The 16,621-nt window shown below is 33.8% G+C and overlaps 1 protein-coding gene across 3 annotated transcripts; it reads right to left on the minus strand.

Moving 5' to 3' along the window:
- Positions 1 to 8,188: 8,188 nt before the first annotated feature.
- On the minus strand, positions 8,189 to 16,290 carry LOC122307634 (arogenate dehydratase/prephenate dehydratase 1, chloroplastic-like). 3 transcript variants are annotated; one of them, XM_043120643.1, is made up of 12 exons: positions 16,147 to 16,290; positions 15,894 to 15,962; positions 14,444 to 14,511; positions 14,236 to 14,328; positions 13,821 to 14,021; positions 13,549 to 13,629; positions 13,356 to 13,451; positions 11,144 to 11,221; positions 10,981 to 11,070; positions 10,840 to 10,907; positions 9,731 to 9,812; positions 8,189 to 8,776 (listed from the first exon to the last, which is right to left on the minus strand). In XM_043120643.1, exons 1-12 carry the CDS (start codon positions 16,163 to 16,165, stop codon positions 8,720 to 8,722), a joined length of 1,002 nt encoding a protein of 333 aa, XP_042976577.1. In that variant the 5' UTR covers positions 16,166 to 16,290; the 3' UTR covers positions 8,189 to 8,719. The 3 variants fall into 3 exon arrangements, 2 of the variants coding, with proteins under 2 accessions (XP_042976577.1, XP_042976576.1); XM_043120642.1 differs by lacking the exons at positions 15,894 to 15,962; positions 16,147 to 16,290 and adding an exon at positions 15,450 to 15,871; XR_006241787.1 differs by lacking the exons at positions 15,894 to 15,962; positions 16,147 to 16,290 and adding an exon at positions 15,450 to 15,872 and having other exon boundaries at positions 8,761 to 8,776; positions 10,770 to 10,907.
- Positions 16,291 to 16,621: the final 331 nt, after the last annotated feature.

Below are 16,621 nucleotides of genomic sequence, written 5' to 3' on the forward strand. Positions count from 1 at the left end.
AGGGAACAAGCACACATTAAAGCTCATAGAATAATTTTGTAAATCTCTTTAAAAAATTTGAAATTAGGATTAAGGTTCAAAATTAATATTTTCTCATAAAGCATTATATTACATTTTTCACATGCACATGATTTTTTAAAATTAAAATTTGAATTTTTGAAAGATGATTGACTATCATCTTTCACATGTGCATATTTTATTTGAATATTTTAAAAAATCATTGAGGCTCTTTTTGACTTATGCAAAAGGTAGATAATTTTGTTTGAAAATTTTAAAAAATAAACAATGTTCCTTTTATCATATGGGAAATTAAAATATTAAGTTTGAATATTTTGAAAAGTGAATGATGTTGTCTTTGACAATTGCAAAAAGGAGAAAATTTTATTTGAATTTTTTGAAAAGCAAATGATGTTATCTTTGACATGTGAATCTTTTCAAATTTGAATATGAAGTCTCATATGCCTAAAAATAACTCAATTGAGATCTTCAAATTTACAACAACAAAAGCATACGCATATCATTGCAAGTTTTGCAACATTTATTCAAAACTTTCAATCTCTCTTCTCTAAGCATTGAGTCTTAACTCTTGTACATTTTGATAGAGATATAGTTTACGCTGTATTGTTCTTATTTCACTCATTGAGGAGTGTTCTCTAATAACCTATATACTATCAACTCTTTTATCAGTAAAATGGTGTGTATAACCTTTGTGTGTGTAGAAAGTATTTTACACATGTAATAGTTGAATTACCACGTGTAAGGTGATTGAAAGTGTAGAGAATGTTCTACATAGATTCTTTGTAGTGGTGTTGCTCAAAGTATAATAGGTTTCTATCTCCACCTAAAGGAGGTTGAGTATTGAATTTGGGAATCTTCAAAGAGTAGCTTGAGGTGAAGAAGTAGACAGTGAGCTGAACTTCGTTAACATACTGAATTTGCTTCTCTCTTACCCTTACTCTTTATATTTATTACTACTTCATATGTTGTTCATATTTTATATTATGTATTTGATTTATAATTGTTAATTTTAAAATACAACCCAATTCAGCCCCCCATTTGTGTTAGTCATCTGGACAACAATTGGTATTAGAGTAAGGGCTCTTTTGTATGATTAACTATCTTTTGAGTTAAAATCTTATGGCTAACATTGCAACTACATTTCATGAAAGTCAATCTAGCAGCCGGCCTCCACTGTTTTGTGGAGACAATTACACATTCTGGAAAGATAGAATGAGAATATTCCTTCAAACTCAAGGTCGAGAAATTTGAAAATGCATTATAAATAGACCTTATATTTTAATAAAAGTAGTTGATGGAGTAAAGGTTAAAAATGAAGAAGAAGAGTTTGATCGTGAAGACGATAGAATTTATACATTGAACTTAATGGCTATGAATCTTCTATATAATGCTCTCAATGGAAATGAGTTCAATAGAATAATGACTTGCACTATGGAAAATGAAATTTGGGATAACTTGTAAGTTACTTATGAAGAAATTTTGCAAGTCAAGGAATCAAAAATTTATATTCTTACTCATGAATATGAAATGTTTAAGACAAATGATAATGAATCTATTTCTAGTTTGTAGACTCGTTTTACTAACATCATAAACAACTTGGTAGCTCTCGACAAAGTCTATTCCAAGATGGAGATAATAAGAAAATTTCTCAACTTTCTGCTAAAATGCTGGGAATAAAAAATGACGTCGATTCTTAAAGCTAGAGACTGAAGTTTGAAGTAAATGAACTCATCGAGTCACTTACCACTCATAAGTACACATTGAAAAGTGGAGAAGAAGGAGGAAACTCAAAAAGGAGCTTAGCCTTTAAAGTTGTTCCTTATGAAAAAGAAAGTGATGAAAATGAGGAAAGTGACGACAAAGATGAAGAAGTTACGATGATAACAAGAAAAATTAAGAGATTTTTAAAGAAAAATAAAGCTCCTCCAAGGAAATCCTTTAAAAAGTTTTACAAGAAACATTCAGGTAAAAATGACTCTTTAATTTGTTATAAATCCAATAAGTTTGGACATATCAAGGCAAATTGTCATCTGCTAAAAAAATAAACAATGGTAAGAAAACAATGAAAGATATATGGGATGATGATTCAAGTAACTTAAACAGCAAAGCAAGCAATAAAGAATCAGTAAATATTTGTCTTATGGATAAAAATGACCTTGAGGTATGCATGAAGTCCTCTATAAGCAAAAATAAATGATTTTTAGATAGTAGATATTCAAGATACATGACGCGAGACAAGACTAAATTCTTTAATCTTAAATTTAAACAAGAATGACACGTAACATTTAGGGACAACTTAAAAGAAAAGATTGTTGGAATAGGTAAAATTGATAATAAGTATTCTCTCATAATTGAAGATGTTTTACTTATTGAAGGTTTAAAGTATAATCTTTTAAGCATAAGTCAATTAAGTGATAAAAGACTTACAGTTATTTTCGATCATGATTGCAATGTTTGTTTTATTACTTTTAGAAGCAACAAGTTTATACAATCAAACTTGAAGAAATTGCCTCACAAGATGCTATTTATTTTTCAGCTCAAAATGAAACTAATTGGTTTTGGCATAAAAGACTAGGTCATGCCAACATGGAACTTATTTCTAAACTTTCAAAAAATGATCTTATGAGAGGTTTACTAAAGGTAAATTTTTTTAAAGACAAAATTGGTGATAAATGCTAATTTGGTAAGCAGACAATTTTTTTTTTTTTAAACTAAGAAACATATTTCTACTACTAGGCCACTGCAACTAATACAAATGGATCTTTTTGGACCAAATAGAGTTACAAGTTTAGAAGGAAAATATTATGCATTTGTTATTATTGATGATTTATCTAGATATGCTTAGGTCATCTTTATTGCTCATAAAGATGAGGCACATAATACATTTACCAAGTTATGCAAGAGAATTCAAAATGAAAAGGATTATACTATTTCAAGTGTTTGAAGTGATATGGGGAAAGAGTTTATTAATAAAAATATTGAAACTTTTTGTGATGAAAATGATTTTCTATATAATTTCTGTACTCCTCGAACTCCTCAACAAAATGGAGTAGTATAGCGGAAGAATAGATATTTTCAAGAGATGACAAAAATAATGCTCAATGAGAAAAACTTGCCTAGTTAATTTTGGACCAAAGTGGTAAGTACTGTATATTATGTTATAAATAAAATTATGTCAAGGTCTAAGGTAGATAAAACCCCCTATGAACTTTGGAATGAGAAAAAGTCCAACATTGGTTACTTTCATGTATTTTGATGCAAATGTTTCATTTTGAATGATATGGATAATTTATGCAAGTTTGGTGCAAAATCTTATAAAGGTATATTTTTTAGATATTCTACTAATAGTAAAGCTTATAGAGTATTCAATAAAAAGATTTTGACTGTACAAGAAACTATGCATGTATTATTTGATGAATCTAATTCTCTACTCTCCAAGAAATCCATTAATGAAGAATCAGGAGGTATAAATAACACGGAAAGTCTCAATCTCAACAAAAAAACATAATAGAGGAAGTCCAACATGGAGGTATCATGAAAGATCATCAAAATTTAATACAAAATGCAATCAAATAGTGAAAATTTGTGAAAGATCGTCCAGTAGAACAAATTCTGGGAGAACTTTCATGAGGTGTAAGTACTCGATCATGTCTTAAAAATATTTATAATTATACTATTTTTCTATTTCAGATTGAACCAAAAATATTGATGAAGCACTTCTTGATGAATCTTGGATTCCAGCTATGTAGGAAGTGAATCAATTTGAAAGAAATGATGTTTGGACACTTGTTCCTAGACCCAAAAATTATACTATTATTGGAACAAAATGGAATTTTAGAAACAAAAAAAATGGGTTCGGGGTCATTACTAGAAATAAGACTCGACTTGTAGCCTAAGGTTTCAATCAAGAAAAAGGAATTGATTATGATAAAACATATACACCAATCACAAGATTAGAAATTATTCGAATGCTACTTGTATATGCTTGTTATAAAGATTTTAAAATTTTTCAAATGGATGTTAAAAGTGATTTCTTAAATGGTTTTATAAATAAAGAGGTAAATGTTGAGCAACTTCTAGATTTTAAAAATTATATTTCTCCAAATTATGTTTTCAAACTCACAAAAATACTATATGAACTTAAACAAGCTCTTAGAGCTTAGTACAAGAGATTAAGTGGTTTTTTAATTGAAAAATATTTTTCAATAGGAAAAATCGACACAACTCTTTTGATTCAGATTTATGTTAATGATATAATAGTTGGTGCTACTGATAAAAATATGTGCCAAATTTTTGCTAAGAGTATGCATGAAGAATTTGAAATAAGCATAATGGAAGAACTTACCTTCTTTCTCAGATTGCAAATCAAGCAAACAAAAAGTGGAACATTCATTAATCAATCAAAATATATCAAAGAATTACTCAAAAAGTTTGGGATGAAAAGTGCTAACGAAATTGGAACACCAATGAGCCAATCCACTAAACTTGATAAGGATGAAATCGGTAAGCCAGTTGACTCAAACGTATATCGAGGTATGATTGGTAGCTTATTATACTTGACAGCCAGTAGACCAGATATTATGTTTAGTTTATGCTTATGTGCATGTTTTCAATAATCTCCAAAAGAATCTCATTTGACTGCAATTGAGCGTATTCTTAGATATCTTATTGGTACGATTGACCTAGGGTTATGATATAAGCACACATATTTCAATCTAATCAGCTACACAGATCAGATTATGCTGGTTGTAAAGTTGATCAAAAAAACACTAGTGAAACATATCATTTCTTAGGTCATATACTTGTTTCATGGTTTAGTAAAAAGTAAAATTTTGTTGCATTATTTATTGTTGAGGCAGAATATGTTGCTACGGGTAGTTGCTGTGCTCAAGTTCTTTACATGAAGCAACAACTTGAAGATTTTAAACTAATATATAATCACATTCAAATCAAATGTGATAATACAAGTACTATAAATCTTTCAAAAAACCCAATACAATATTCTAGAACTAAACATATTGAAATTAGATATCATTTTCTTCAAGATCATGTGCAGAAAAGTGATATAATATTAGAGTTTACAAGCACATACGATTAGCTAGCAGACAGTTTCACAAAACTTTTGCCTAAAGATAGACTATGCATGATGCAGAGAGAAATATGTATGATGCAGCTATGAATATCTTTTAAAAGATTAACCAGAGTCAATAATAAAGAGAGAATTTTTATAAATACTTTTATGTAAACTTGAGATTTTTAGCCTCATATTTAAGATGCTCATTTTCTTCATATAATATCACGCCGTCCCTATCCATGAGAACTGACAGGCGGAATGAAGAATCTAATAGGGGTTTCAACTGTTTATTCTTATGCTGAATGACTCATTCCCTTGTATGAGACTCTTGAACAATTCGTTGGAGTACAACAATTTGTTTATTAAGCTTTTCTACCTCATGGGTTCTGACTTGTAGCTACTGGGAAAAAGCAACTATAGAGAATGAGTAGTGAGTTCTGAAACTCATCAAGTCGTAGATAGCATCAGAGTCTAGATGAGTGTTAGAAGAATGAGCCATTAAGAAAAGAATTGAAAGTTTAAAGTGAGAATGTTGAAGGAATGTATATGAGTTATAAAGATGTAAAGAAGATTTGATGCGTATTAGATGAAGTTTAAGATTGATTTTATAGTGAATTTGAGAATCCTCAAAAGGTAGCTTAAGATGAAGACGTAGGCAATTAAGCCGAGCCTTGTTAACATATTGAGTTTGCTTCTCTCTTACTCTTACTCTTTATATTTATTGTTGCTCCGTATTTTATTCATATATTTATATTGTGTATTTAATTTTTAATTTTTAAATACAATCTAATTCACCACCCCTCTTATATTAATCATTTGGGCAATACTGTGGAAAAGACCCACCCCTTTGCAATATTTCCTAATGTTTATAAACAATACATCTTGCGTATAAAAAGCCAAAAAATACTAAGTGTCATTGATCAGTTTGATAGCGCTATAAAGTATGGAAAATGAGACTTGATCCCATGAGTTTGCCCCCTCAAAGTTATCACTTGGACATTTTATTCTAATTTTTGTATTTTTAATGGTTTAGGAAGTGACTACTAGTAAGGTGATGTATTTTTTTTATTTTTAAAAAAATGTTTAAAGGTGTTTATAAATGTTTAAGAAAAAAAGGAAAAAAATAAAGAAAAAGAGAAGACAATTGTACTGGTTGTAAGTTTGAGGGGACAAACTCATGGAGCTGAACAGCAGCACCCATAAAGTGTGTATATATATATATTATCGTAAGGGATAAATTCTAAGGATGGTAGGTTTGACAAATAGGATGAGATGTAAAATTATTGTCTCATTTCATCTAATCATTATATTTTTTTTAAATTTTTACATAAAATATAATAAACAATTCAATTTTTTCAAATTCTAAAACAATAATAATATTAAAAAATAATATTTTAAACTTTTATCTAAAATAAAAACTTTTCATCTCACTATTCAAACCTACTCTAAATATTTGACATAAGAGATAGGGTAGCAATAAGTGGCCCCCCAATAATTATGCCTTAACAGAAAAATTAAGGCATCAATTAGCTACTATACCTTTGGTGATTATATCTAAAGTCAGGCTATCAATAGCTTTTAAAAATTACGACACGTCGTTTTAAACGTAAAATCAAATTGTAATTGTTTGTTGATATGAACTAATAGAAATTAAGCAGCGGTCAAAATAAGGTTGATTACTCTAGCAATAATCATGTTGATAAAGGAAGATATAAAGCATTATGTGTTATTGTTAACTGTTATCTCAAAATCATTATTTTTGAGATAACAAAATATTAACAAAAGTAATGCTAAAAAATATTGATATATATATATAAACAATTAGTATTCAAAATAAAATTGTGACTAGTCTCTCGCGTGCATAGATTCTCGCAAAAGAATTTTTCTGAAGTGCACCTTAAATAATTCAATGAAAAATTTTTCCTATCCGATTACCCTAGAAATGATTTGTACCCAAGGATTCAAATCTTAGGTCTAGAGTGAAAATACCATCATGACCAAGACTCTTATCACTTGAGCCAACCTCTTAAGGGTTCAAATTATGCTCTTACTTTATTTTGCTGGAAATCATAGTAGATTTTGCACAATCTCATATGCATTCTTATATTAATCAAGCATTGCCATTGTGATGTGGAACTTCTAACTTTTATATGGCCTAACATAATTCAATCTAACTAACATAGACAACTTCAGGGCTAAATTACACAATTCTGATTGTTGCGGCTCTCGCCACCATCACTTCCTTTTCATCTATGGCCACCACCACCTCTGACACCTCATTTTACTCCATGGCCACTAACCATACTTTGACAAAGCTCCCCTGGTCTCAAAGAGAAGATTGCATACAATATTGTACCACCCAAGAAATGGCACTTTGGCTAGGTTTCTTGGCGTGGAGCCTGGTTCTGTTTATAGCGACTAGTTGATGACCCAAGCCACAAGGATCCATTGCATTTTTTGATAGAAAAAATTTTGACCAATTTTAGCTCTTAAATCTTGATCTGAACCAAACCACTAATTAGGATTTACTATATATATTGTACAATACACTTGTACGGCTGCCGCATTGTATATTTAATTATCAACCGAAAATCTTCTGCACTTCATAGGTGTAGGCACATTTTTTCTCTTATCGTTGGTAACAACTTTCACCACCTCCAGTATTATCAACACTAAACCATCACCCTCGCCATCACTAGTACTCTTGCCTATCCCTATCGGATGCAAACCAAGTTGCCGACTAGCTTAATTAGCACTAGCAACATACAAATGATCCCCATGTAGCAGAATAAAGTTAATTTCTGTGCAATGAATATGACATTTCACCCTCACAAACACTTTCGATCTTCATATAACTATTTTACAACTCATTTTACAACCAAAAAATATAATAATGCCACTTCATCAAAAATTCTGAATTGCTTTCAAACTTTACATACCAACCTCCATTTCAAACAAGATTGTAAAAAGAGTTTTTAAAAAATTGTATATAAATCATTAGTCTTTCATATCATGAGAGAGAGAGAGAGAGAGAGAGAGAGAGAGAGAGAGAGAGAGAGAGAGAGAGAGAGAGAGTACAACATCAAAGATAGGACAGATCCAGTGATGAACAGAATGTTTAACCATTGCCCCATTAGAGAGCTGACTTTCTAGATTACATCAAGATTTCAAAATACACAGGATGAAAGATTTAAAGCGTTTTAAATAAATAAATAAAATCAATTTCCCTTGAGAAAATGACACAAAAATCAAATATCAACTCTTGATTACGGTCAAAAACTCCCCAAGTGCCCAATTGCTTCCAAGCACGGATCTGAATTATTATGTTCTTTGTAGAATCCTGTGTCCCAAAATCCTTGATATTGTCTTTAACAGAAAATCCATCATGCTCAAATAAAAGAGACAGCAAATCCATCTCCACTCCCACGTCCATAATATCAAATGGCTCATTTGTTGTTCAGTAGTAAGGGATTTGAGATCAACCATTCAATCCTAGTCATCAAACACAAACTGGTGGCGAAGTAGCCTTCCCCCTTGTCTATGCAGAGACCTCAAAGACCATTCATAAATTGGACAAACCCTTCGGGCCCAAGGCTAAAAACAAGAAGGCTGCAAAGAATACATAAACTACAGAATTGTTTCCATGGCATAGCAACCAAGTATGCGGAGGAATGTTGCAAATTCCTGTCAAAGAAATAGAAATAACATTGTGATGAAAAACTCAGGAAGGTGAGCTCAAGAAAAGCACAATGCTTGCTTATTTAGATCTCTTAAAGTTTGGGTAGTGGGAGAGAGACTGAAACATGAAATAGGCCCCATAACATTTATTGAATATTTAATTTGGTCTGGGTGATTATTCAGAAACGCAACAAGAAATTTTGTGGGACCCACTTTATGTATTTGTCTCTCTCACACCCTAGAAAGTTAGGACAGAAACTCGAGGATCTAATTCCATTTGCTTTTTCTAGAGTAATAATGTGAACCAACAGTGTGAAGCATCAGGACTAAATAATTATCAATGCCAACATACAAGGACGATGCTATGTACTAATAACACCTGGCAAGACAACAGTATATAGTTTAGGCATGAGTCAGCGATATTATGATGTAGAATTTTAGCATTGACAAAATTACTTAAGCAATTCTAAAAGTAAAAACCCAACAAAGGAGTGAGAGTTTTTAACTCAAATATTGGACACAGATTACATACTAATGGAGGGCTAGAAACATTTGGATTGCAGATTGATGAGAAAATCCTCTTGACCTCTAAAAAGGAGATAGAGAACTAAGGATGGGAATTGTAGCTGAAGTTAAAAGTAGCATAGAATGGACAGATTCAAGAAGCGTTGCTCTGCATTACAAAAAGTTAATGGCGGGTCAGGAGTTTATGAACATACATGCATACATATGCATGCATGTAGAAGTGGGAGGAGAGAGGGAGAGACAGAGACAGCGAGAGAGGAATCTTTTGGGCTTTCAACCTTAAAATCTACAGATGCAGTTTGAGAATTTTTTGATTATCAAAGAATGAAAAATGCTGAATATATTCAGTCAAGCCATCATTGGATTTTGAGTGATGACAAGACAACTACCGTAAGAAGGCATAATTTGTGCAGTGGAGAGTGATAAAAAGCAAACCTGCAAATGTCCTAAAGCAGTTTGTGCACGGGGCTCTGCCATAGAAGCCTCAAAATCAATATAGAACAGGTAGTCAAAATATCTGCAACCACAAATGATTTAATCAAAAAGCAGGGCTTTCTCATTCTCAATTCATATTTAAAGAACTCGTCATTTATCAAGTTAAGAAGAGCACACAGTAGTAGATGCATGTTCAATGTAGTCAATGATGCTCTCAAACTAAATATTGACATTTTCAAATAATCGAAGAAGCAAAGATTAAGAACAATAATTTGATAGGTAGGATGTGCTTCTGATAGAAATAGAAGAAAGGCGGTGTATTGCCCCTATATTTCCAATACCATTGGCTTCCCTTAAGGTATATAAAATATCACTAGCTATGCTATAGTTGTGATGGCAGCATCTTTACTTCTTAAGTCATAATTGCCAAAGGCAGGTAAGATATTTATTTTCTCTGCTATTCAATCAAGATCTGAAGGAAAATATTCTTTGCAACGGCTTAAAATCTGATAGATGTAACGTCTAGTGACTTCTTATGGGAGAAGTGACCATAGTTAACTTGAGAGAGAGAGAGAGAGAGAGAGAGAGAGAGAGAGAGAGAGAGAGAGAGAGAGAGGAAACTATGCTGGTACAGGTACTATGGATGCACTAGGGCTTAAATAGGCCAAGAAAGCAACCCGTGAAATTCTTTTCTTGATAGAGATTATTAACTTTTATGATAATTGTCAGAAAGGAAAATATGCTGGTTCTATAGATGCACTACGGATAAAATATGTCAAGGTTTCAAATATCTTAATTTTGAAGTTAAATCCCAAAATTAGAATGAATGAAGAGGTTAAATTGAATTAAAATGCCAAGTGCAACAGCATAAGAAAATGATTGGTTGTCTTTAGACACAATGGAAGCCATGCCTTGCTGCACCCATCTTCTAGTTGGTCAAAGTTAAATGCATCAGCATGTGCAACAATTATGCATTGCTGCAAAACATACATTTGACAAAAATCACCCCAATACATTTTCACTGAATGTTTAAACCAACCACATGACATTGTCTAACAGGGCAGTTTTGGTATCGATCTGGTCCTCAAAAGTTGTGAAGATAGACTCACTTGGCACTCCCTGTGTCGGAGTCATCGACTACCCTTAATGGCCGTTTACGCTGTGGCCGACTTTCAATCTGAAATTGCATGGAGATCAAAGTTCATGGCCAACGCTACAGACTAATTAAAACAACTCATTTCCAAAGATACCTTTGTCAAATTTATGTCTCTCAGTGCAAACACTGCCAAGGCTTTAAATAAAACTCCAGGGCCTTCATCCAAAGTAAACACAATGCTTGTCTGACATTAAGGAAGGGGATATTCAACATTAAAACATTAATGGGTAAACCCAAAAAAAATCCAAATCTCTTACCTTAAAGGGCTTATTAGTTCTTGGAATTATTGGATCCCTTGCTAGTACCAGAAAACGAGTAACAGTATCAGAGTCATCCTGTATATGCCATGGAATTGAATAAGTAAGTAGCATTTCTTATGAAAAAAATATCCTCAAAACTAAGTACAATTTGGTGGGATTAATTTGTTCAGTGAGACTATCTCGCCTCAAATCAAAACAAATACCTAAAGAGTAAATGGTCAAAACAAATACACATAAGGTAGCTTAGGCATTCTGGATTAATATTACAGAAATCTCAAATAATTTTTTTATTGGAAAACAGGAATTTTATTGATGATATAAATAGGAATAGTCCAAGCACACAGGAAGAAATCTCAAATCATATGTAGACTGGTGATGTGAGTTCCCCAGCTAAGTTTTTGCCCCTCCTGATGAAACCTCCATTGAAGGAGAGGTCACAATCATCATGACACAGGCATTCTTTTGAAAATAGGTAGTTTAGCAATTAAACTGATGGTAAGAAATATTATTAATGAACATAATAATGATTAGTGTACAATAATGGATTAATTCCTTTATATTTATAGAAATACGGATAGTATTCTCAGGAGATATGTTGGTTTTAAAGAAGTAAACAGTCATACATAATTTAAATTATTTTAGCATGAGCTGAAGTTAATGTGGTTTTTATTTTTAAGAGGATTAGACCCCCCATGTTTTATTAATTGCCCCTTACTTTTGGCGGAGGAATACCATGCTTATAACTAGTATAAAAGTTGCATATGTAAAAAAAAGTATAAAGCAAAGAAGCAGAAAACTAGACAAATAGCAGAAAAAACTAGCGTCTGAAGCTTGGGAGCCCAGTCTTGTCCAAGATAAAAAGCCCTATCATTTAGATGTGATTTAGGGGAAAAACACAAAAGTAAAGTACATTTTCGGTCCCCCAAAATTTCACGAATATATTTATCTCATCCCCTTTTTTCTAATTGTAGGAATGTCGCTGTCCAACTTCTAACACTTTCAATTTTTTCCTTCCCTTGAAGTATCTTAATTTAAGAAAATCAGTCACATGTGATTAAAACCACAGACCTAACTAGTTTACATGGCAATGGTATATGCAATTTCTACTAAACAGGTTCTACATTTTTTTATATATGAAGAAAAAAACCCCACTTGCTCTCATTTTGGGAAAGTATTCTTCTGGTAAGTGTGCATCCAAATTTGTCATAATCAGGGGATAAGTTTGAGTTCAAGGTCCCACAAAATAGAATATATAAATTTTGTGGCACGGCGCTGTATTTTTTTACAAAGAGTTGGCTATATCCCAAGTGAGCATTATCTAGGTAAAGATTTTTAGTGTAAACGCCACTTTCTCCCCTCCTTTCCTGCGACCCACTCCCCCCCCCCCCCCCCCCCCACCCGCCGCGCGGCCTCCCTCCTCCCCCCTTTTTTCTGCTACTGAAAACATGATTCCTCCAAATCCATATCACATTAAAACTATTGCATCACCAAATCCAAACACATCAAGTCCATGACCAATTATAAAGCACGCCCAATTAAAACCATACAGCAATTGTCCATCCACCTCCCAAATCACCCAGACCAACAAAGCCACAAGAATGCGTTCATGTCCCAACCCCCGATTGACTGCCCTCATCTAGACCAACAGCCAAGGCTTCCTTTGCATTGTGAAGGACAACACCTAATTGTTTGGCAGTCATTACGAAGCAACATGAGATACTTCACGGGCAACACAAAGATTATGCCATTGTTTTGGGCAAGTCTGAATAGTAGGGTTTCAGTTGTTGATACAGGGGAGGATGGAAGTGTCTTGGGTTAGTGCTTGGAGGAAAAGAGAGAGAGAGAGAGAAAAAAAATCATATTTATTACATTTGTTAATAAAGTTGACAGTTATAGTGTACATGTTCATTCCAAATGGTAATATATATGTCACATGGATATTTATTTACTTAAGTATGAGACATAAGAGAGTCATGCCAGTGTAAATAGAATTGGTCAAAATAAGAAAATTGAATGAAATGGAAATTGGATGATTGCATTGATGCAATTAGAAAAATAAGGATGAACATGGAAACATCAATAAATATTGGAGGAGCAGAAGTAGAATTTATTTAATATCTTTCTTCTTGTCCAAGTTCTTCACAACCAAGTGGTGGGTAAGAAGGCATAAATTAGAAACATACAGCAAATGAAACATAGAAAAATTAACCTGGATTCCTTCAGCAAGTATGTTAAGCCCATAGATTTCTGCAGCTCGAGCACTTGCAACAACACCAGCATCCCTCAGACCGTTTGAGGCTACATACTACACCAAATTTGAGTTTTAACCAAAATGGGCATTAATTATAATCACTGTGGCAAGATATGGAACAAACAAAACAGGTATGACGTCAATCAATCACCTGAGCGGCCCCAGCTGTATCATCCATATTTTCTCTGGCAACACCTAACTTACTCAGGAGAATATCACTTGAGGAGAGTGCCTAAACAAGAACCTTTCAAGTTTTAAACAAGGAAAAGACAAACATTTGGACCATGCAGATTAAACAAGAAGTAAGCCATGTCAATATAACAAGTTTTAATATGCCAAAAAAGTGATAGACCCGTCTTTTATACTCCTCTGCGGCTTCTTCTCCTTACAGGATCAAGAGAGAGGAAAAAATTAAAGATTTACCTGCGGATGGCTTATAACACGTTTCAAGTACTCTGCTCTGACACCTGGCAGGGCTAAAAGGCAGAGATTAAAAGCCAACTGCACCTCACCTACAATATGAAGCCTATGACGAAGGAGTAAATCGTAATTGCGATGGATACTTCCACCTAAAGAATTCTCAATTGGGAGAACTGCTTTATCAGCCAGCCATAGTTCAACAGCCTACAGATGATGCACAAAAATGAATGAAGCAAGGATTCGTACCAACTTATGTTAGCAGTTGTTTGCACCAGCTATGTATTGCCATGATTAAAATACTGGATGCCACTTATGTAATCAGATTACTATTTCCAAAAGCTGGTTAAGAAAAATGACGGATTGCATTCTTTTTTGTGTCTTAACTTCAGCCTACAGATAGTATTATGTCATACTAAACCTTAATTGCATCTTCAAACTCGTTACAAGGAACAGTTTCACATTTAGGGTAGGCTTTGAGTGCAGCATCCTCACTATATGACCCAGGAAATCCCTGCATGATAGATTCAAGAAAATAAGAAATAACAGTGGATTAAATCTTTAGAAGTAAGCAATATCGATCTTATCGTTGTATGTACAAACTAGCAACCACAGAGTAAATACCCTACCTTGAATGATATTCGCACCTTCGAACCATCATCAGCAGTACTAGAAAGGTCAGATACAGATAATGGTTCTGCGTTTGACAAGAATATTGAGTAGAAAGTTGCCCAAAGTCAGCATGCATCCAACTAAAACTTACCAAAGACGAGATGGTACACACACAGTATGCTTAACAGTGCCTAAAACAAACAAAAAAGAATCAAGCTTACAGGAGTAACATTAATGTCCTTGACGAGCAACTTTTTACAAAAGATACACTTGGCCTTTTATTTGATGGAAACGGCTTTCTACTCCTTACTGCTAGAAAAATTCCGTGTTCAGCTATAAGCCTATTGCCATAGCCCGCGCTTTATTCATCTCACCTAATTTCCAATCAGCTACAGCTCATCAAATCACGTGGTAGATATCACGTAATCATCAATTACTCTCTGAAAACTCCTCTCTTTTACCATATTGACTCAAAAGCTATTAAATCTCTGAGATCAATCTTTAAATTCCAGTCCTATGGTCTATATTTACTGCATTACATTTTCTGGATGATTTGCCATCTTAAATTTGCTTCCAGTTGATGTATTCTCGTAACAAAAACTTTATATGGAATTATTTTTACATATTTTTTATATACTTTACCAATATAATTTATCAAAATAATTATTTTATATTAAAAAAATTATACAGTTAATCACATTAATGAAGATCACAAGAGGTCCGCAAAATGATTGTACCTAACTAAACTCAATTGGGTAGAGTCTAGCCGGCTTTGCGTTAACTGCCTAGGCATGGCATGGATAGTCAACCGTACTAGTCCCACGAAGTGGCCACTAAAGCCTCGCTTCGTGAGAATGTGCATATTCAAAGATTCTAGAGTCAGGTAGTGACCAAACTTCGAATAAATGGCACGCTGAAATGACGCCAAACCTGTACGCGATCCTAGAACTTACAAATTAGATTGTCCGAAACTAAAAAATAAAAAAAACCATAAATCAGATCAACTGCAAAAAGATAACCCACTTGGCAATGAGCTTAAATCCTTTTGCAATCTCATTGAAACATCGTTCCCCGTCTGTTCAATTACTCGTTGCAACTCGGTGCCCCGCTTGGACGTGTTCCCGTCTTCTACGGACCGTATGGCCCGGCAAGCCGAGAAACTAGAGAAGCCACCAAAACGAATCCATTTGCACACTTCCCCTGATCCATTAATCCAACTCAATGCAAACTCAGATGGCTTAGACCCCAAATCTTTCCAACCATAGTGAGGACTAGAGCCCCCAAAAGCAACCATAGCCTTCAAAGCCATTAAAAGCTTCGAAGCAAAAATATGTTTCTAGCAATGCATTCTAAGTTGGAGAGCCATCAGAGACGATTTTGAAGACCGGGACTCAGGAATGTTTTAAACGTGTAGCGAACGATGCATGGGTTTACGAGTAGGAGTGGAAATGTTGGTTGGGGACGTACGTCGAATAGGTGAGCATAAATGCGCGTGAAGATTAGGTGAAGAATGCAATCGCTTTCTCTGAATGAGACCTGTTCAGATGGATAACCGAATGTGGATCAGCACAGAAACGACTTTCCACACACACACACACACAATATTGATGCTAGGAAATTTGTTAGGGCGACTTGTCCAGACAGATCCGGTCTTTCTCGAACTCTCCGAAATGAATTAATAAATAAACAAATAAATATAAAATTCGTTATTTTTCACTACCCCATAAAACCAAACTCATAAATCGCCATTTTGTGTCGGCGATGCTCTGTGCTGGAACTGGGAATTTGTAGATCGAAGCAATCAGTAATATTTATATTTAGGAGAGAACATCGTGTCCGTTCATAGACGAAATGGAATGTCTTAAGGGAAAGTAAAGCGTTAGATTGGGTTTCGCAGTGGCTTACCTGGTGAGACTTTATGAGGCGTGGGATTAGTCCATTACGATGGTAACGACAAGAGAAGGAGCATGTGATGTTGGAGTGAAGCACTGGGAATATGGGAGCTGTCCACTCTCTTCTGTTCCATGAAATTACAATCAAAGACACAGCATCCATCACCCACAAATGTTTTGTCACGAGAATTGTTCATGTGCAAATTTTTTAGGATTATTCTGGTGTATGTTTTGGCCTACTGGAAAGGGTAGTTTTGTAAAATTAAAAATGAGCTCTTCTACTTAATAATCTTACACTACATA

The sequence above is a fragment of the Carya illinoinensis genome, chromosome 4 (genome assembly GCF_018687715.1).
Source record: "Carya illinoinensis cultivar Pawnee chromosome 4, C.illinoinensisPawnee_v1, whole genome shotgun sequence".
NCBI lineage: Eukaryota > Viridiplantae > Streptophyta > Magnoliopsida > Fagales > Juglandaceae > Carya > Carya illinoinensis.

Excerpts from the sequence above, each read along its gene's own strand:
- LOC122307634 (XM_043120642.1), bottom strand. The coding sequence starts at position 15,735 with ATGGCTTTGAAGGCTATGGTTGCTTTTGGGGGCTCTAGTCCTCACTAT. Across the intron at positions 13,452-13,548 it reads ATACAGCTGGGGCCGCTCAG|TATGTAGCCTCAAACGGTCT; the intron begins GTGATTGATTGA and ends AATTTGGTGTAG. Across the intron at positions 8,777-9,730 it reads CTGCTTTAGGACATTTGCAG|GAATTTGCAACATTCCTCCG; the intron begins GTTTGCTTTTTA and ends TTTCTTTGACAG.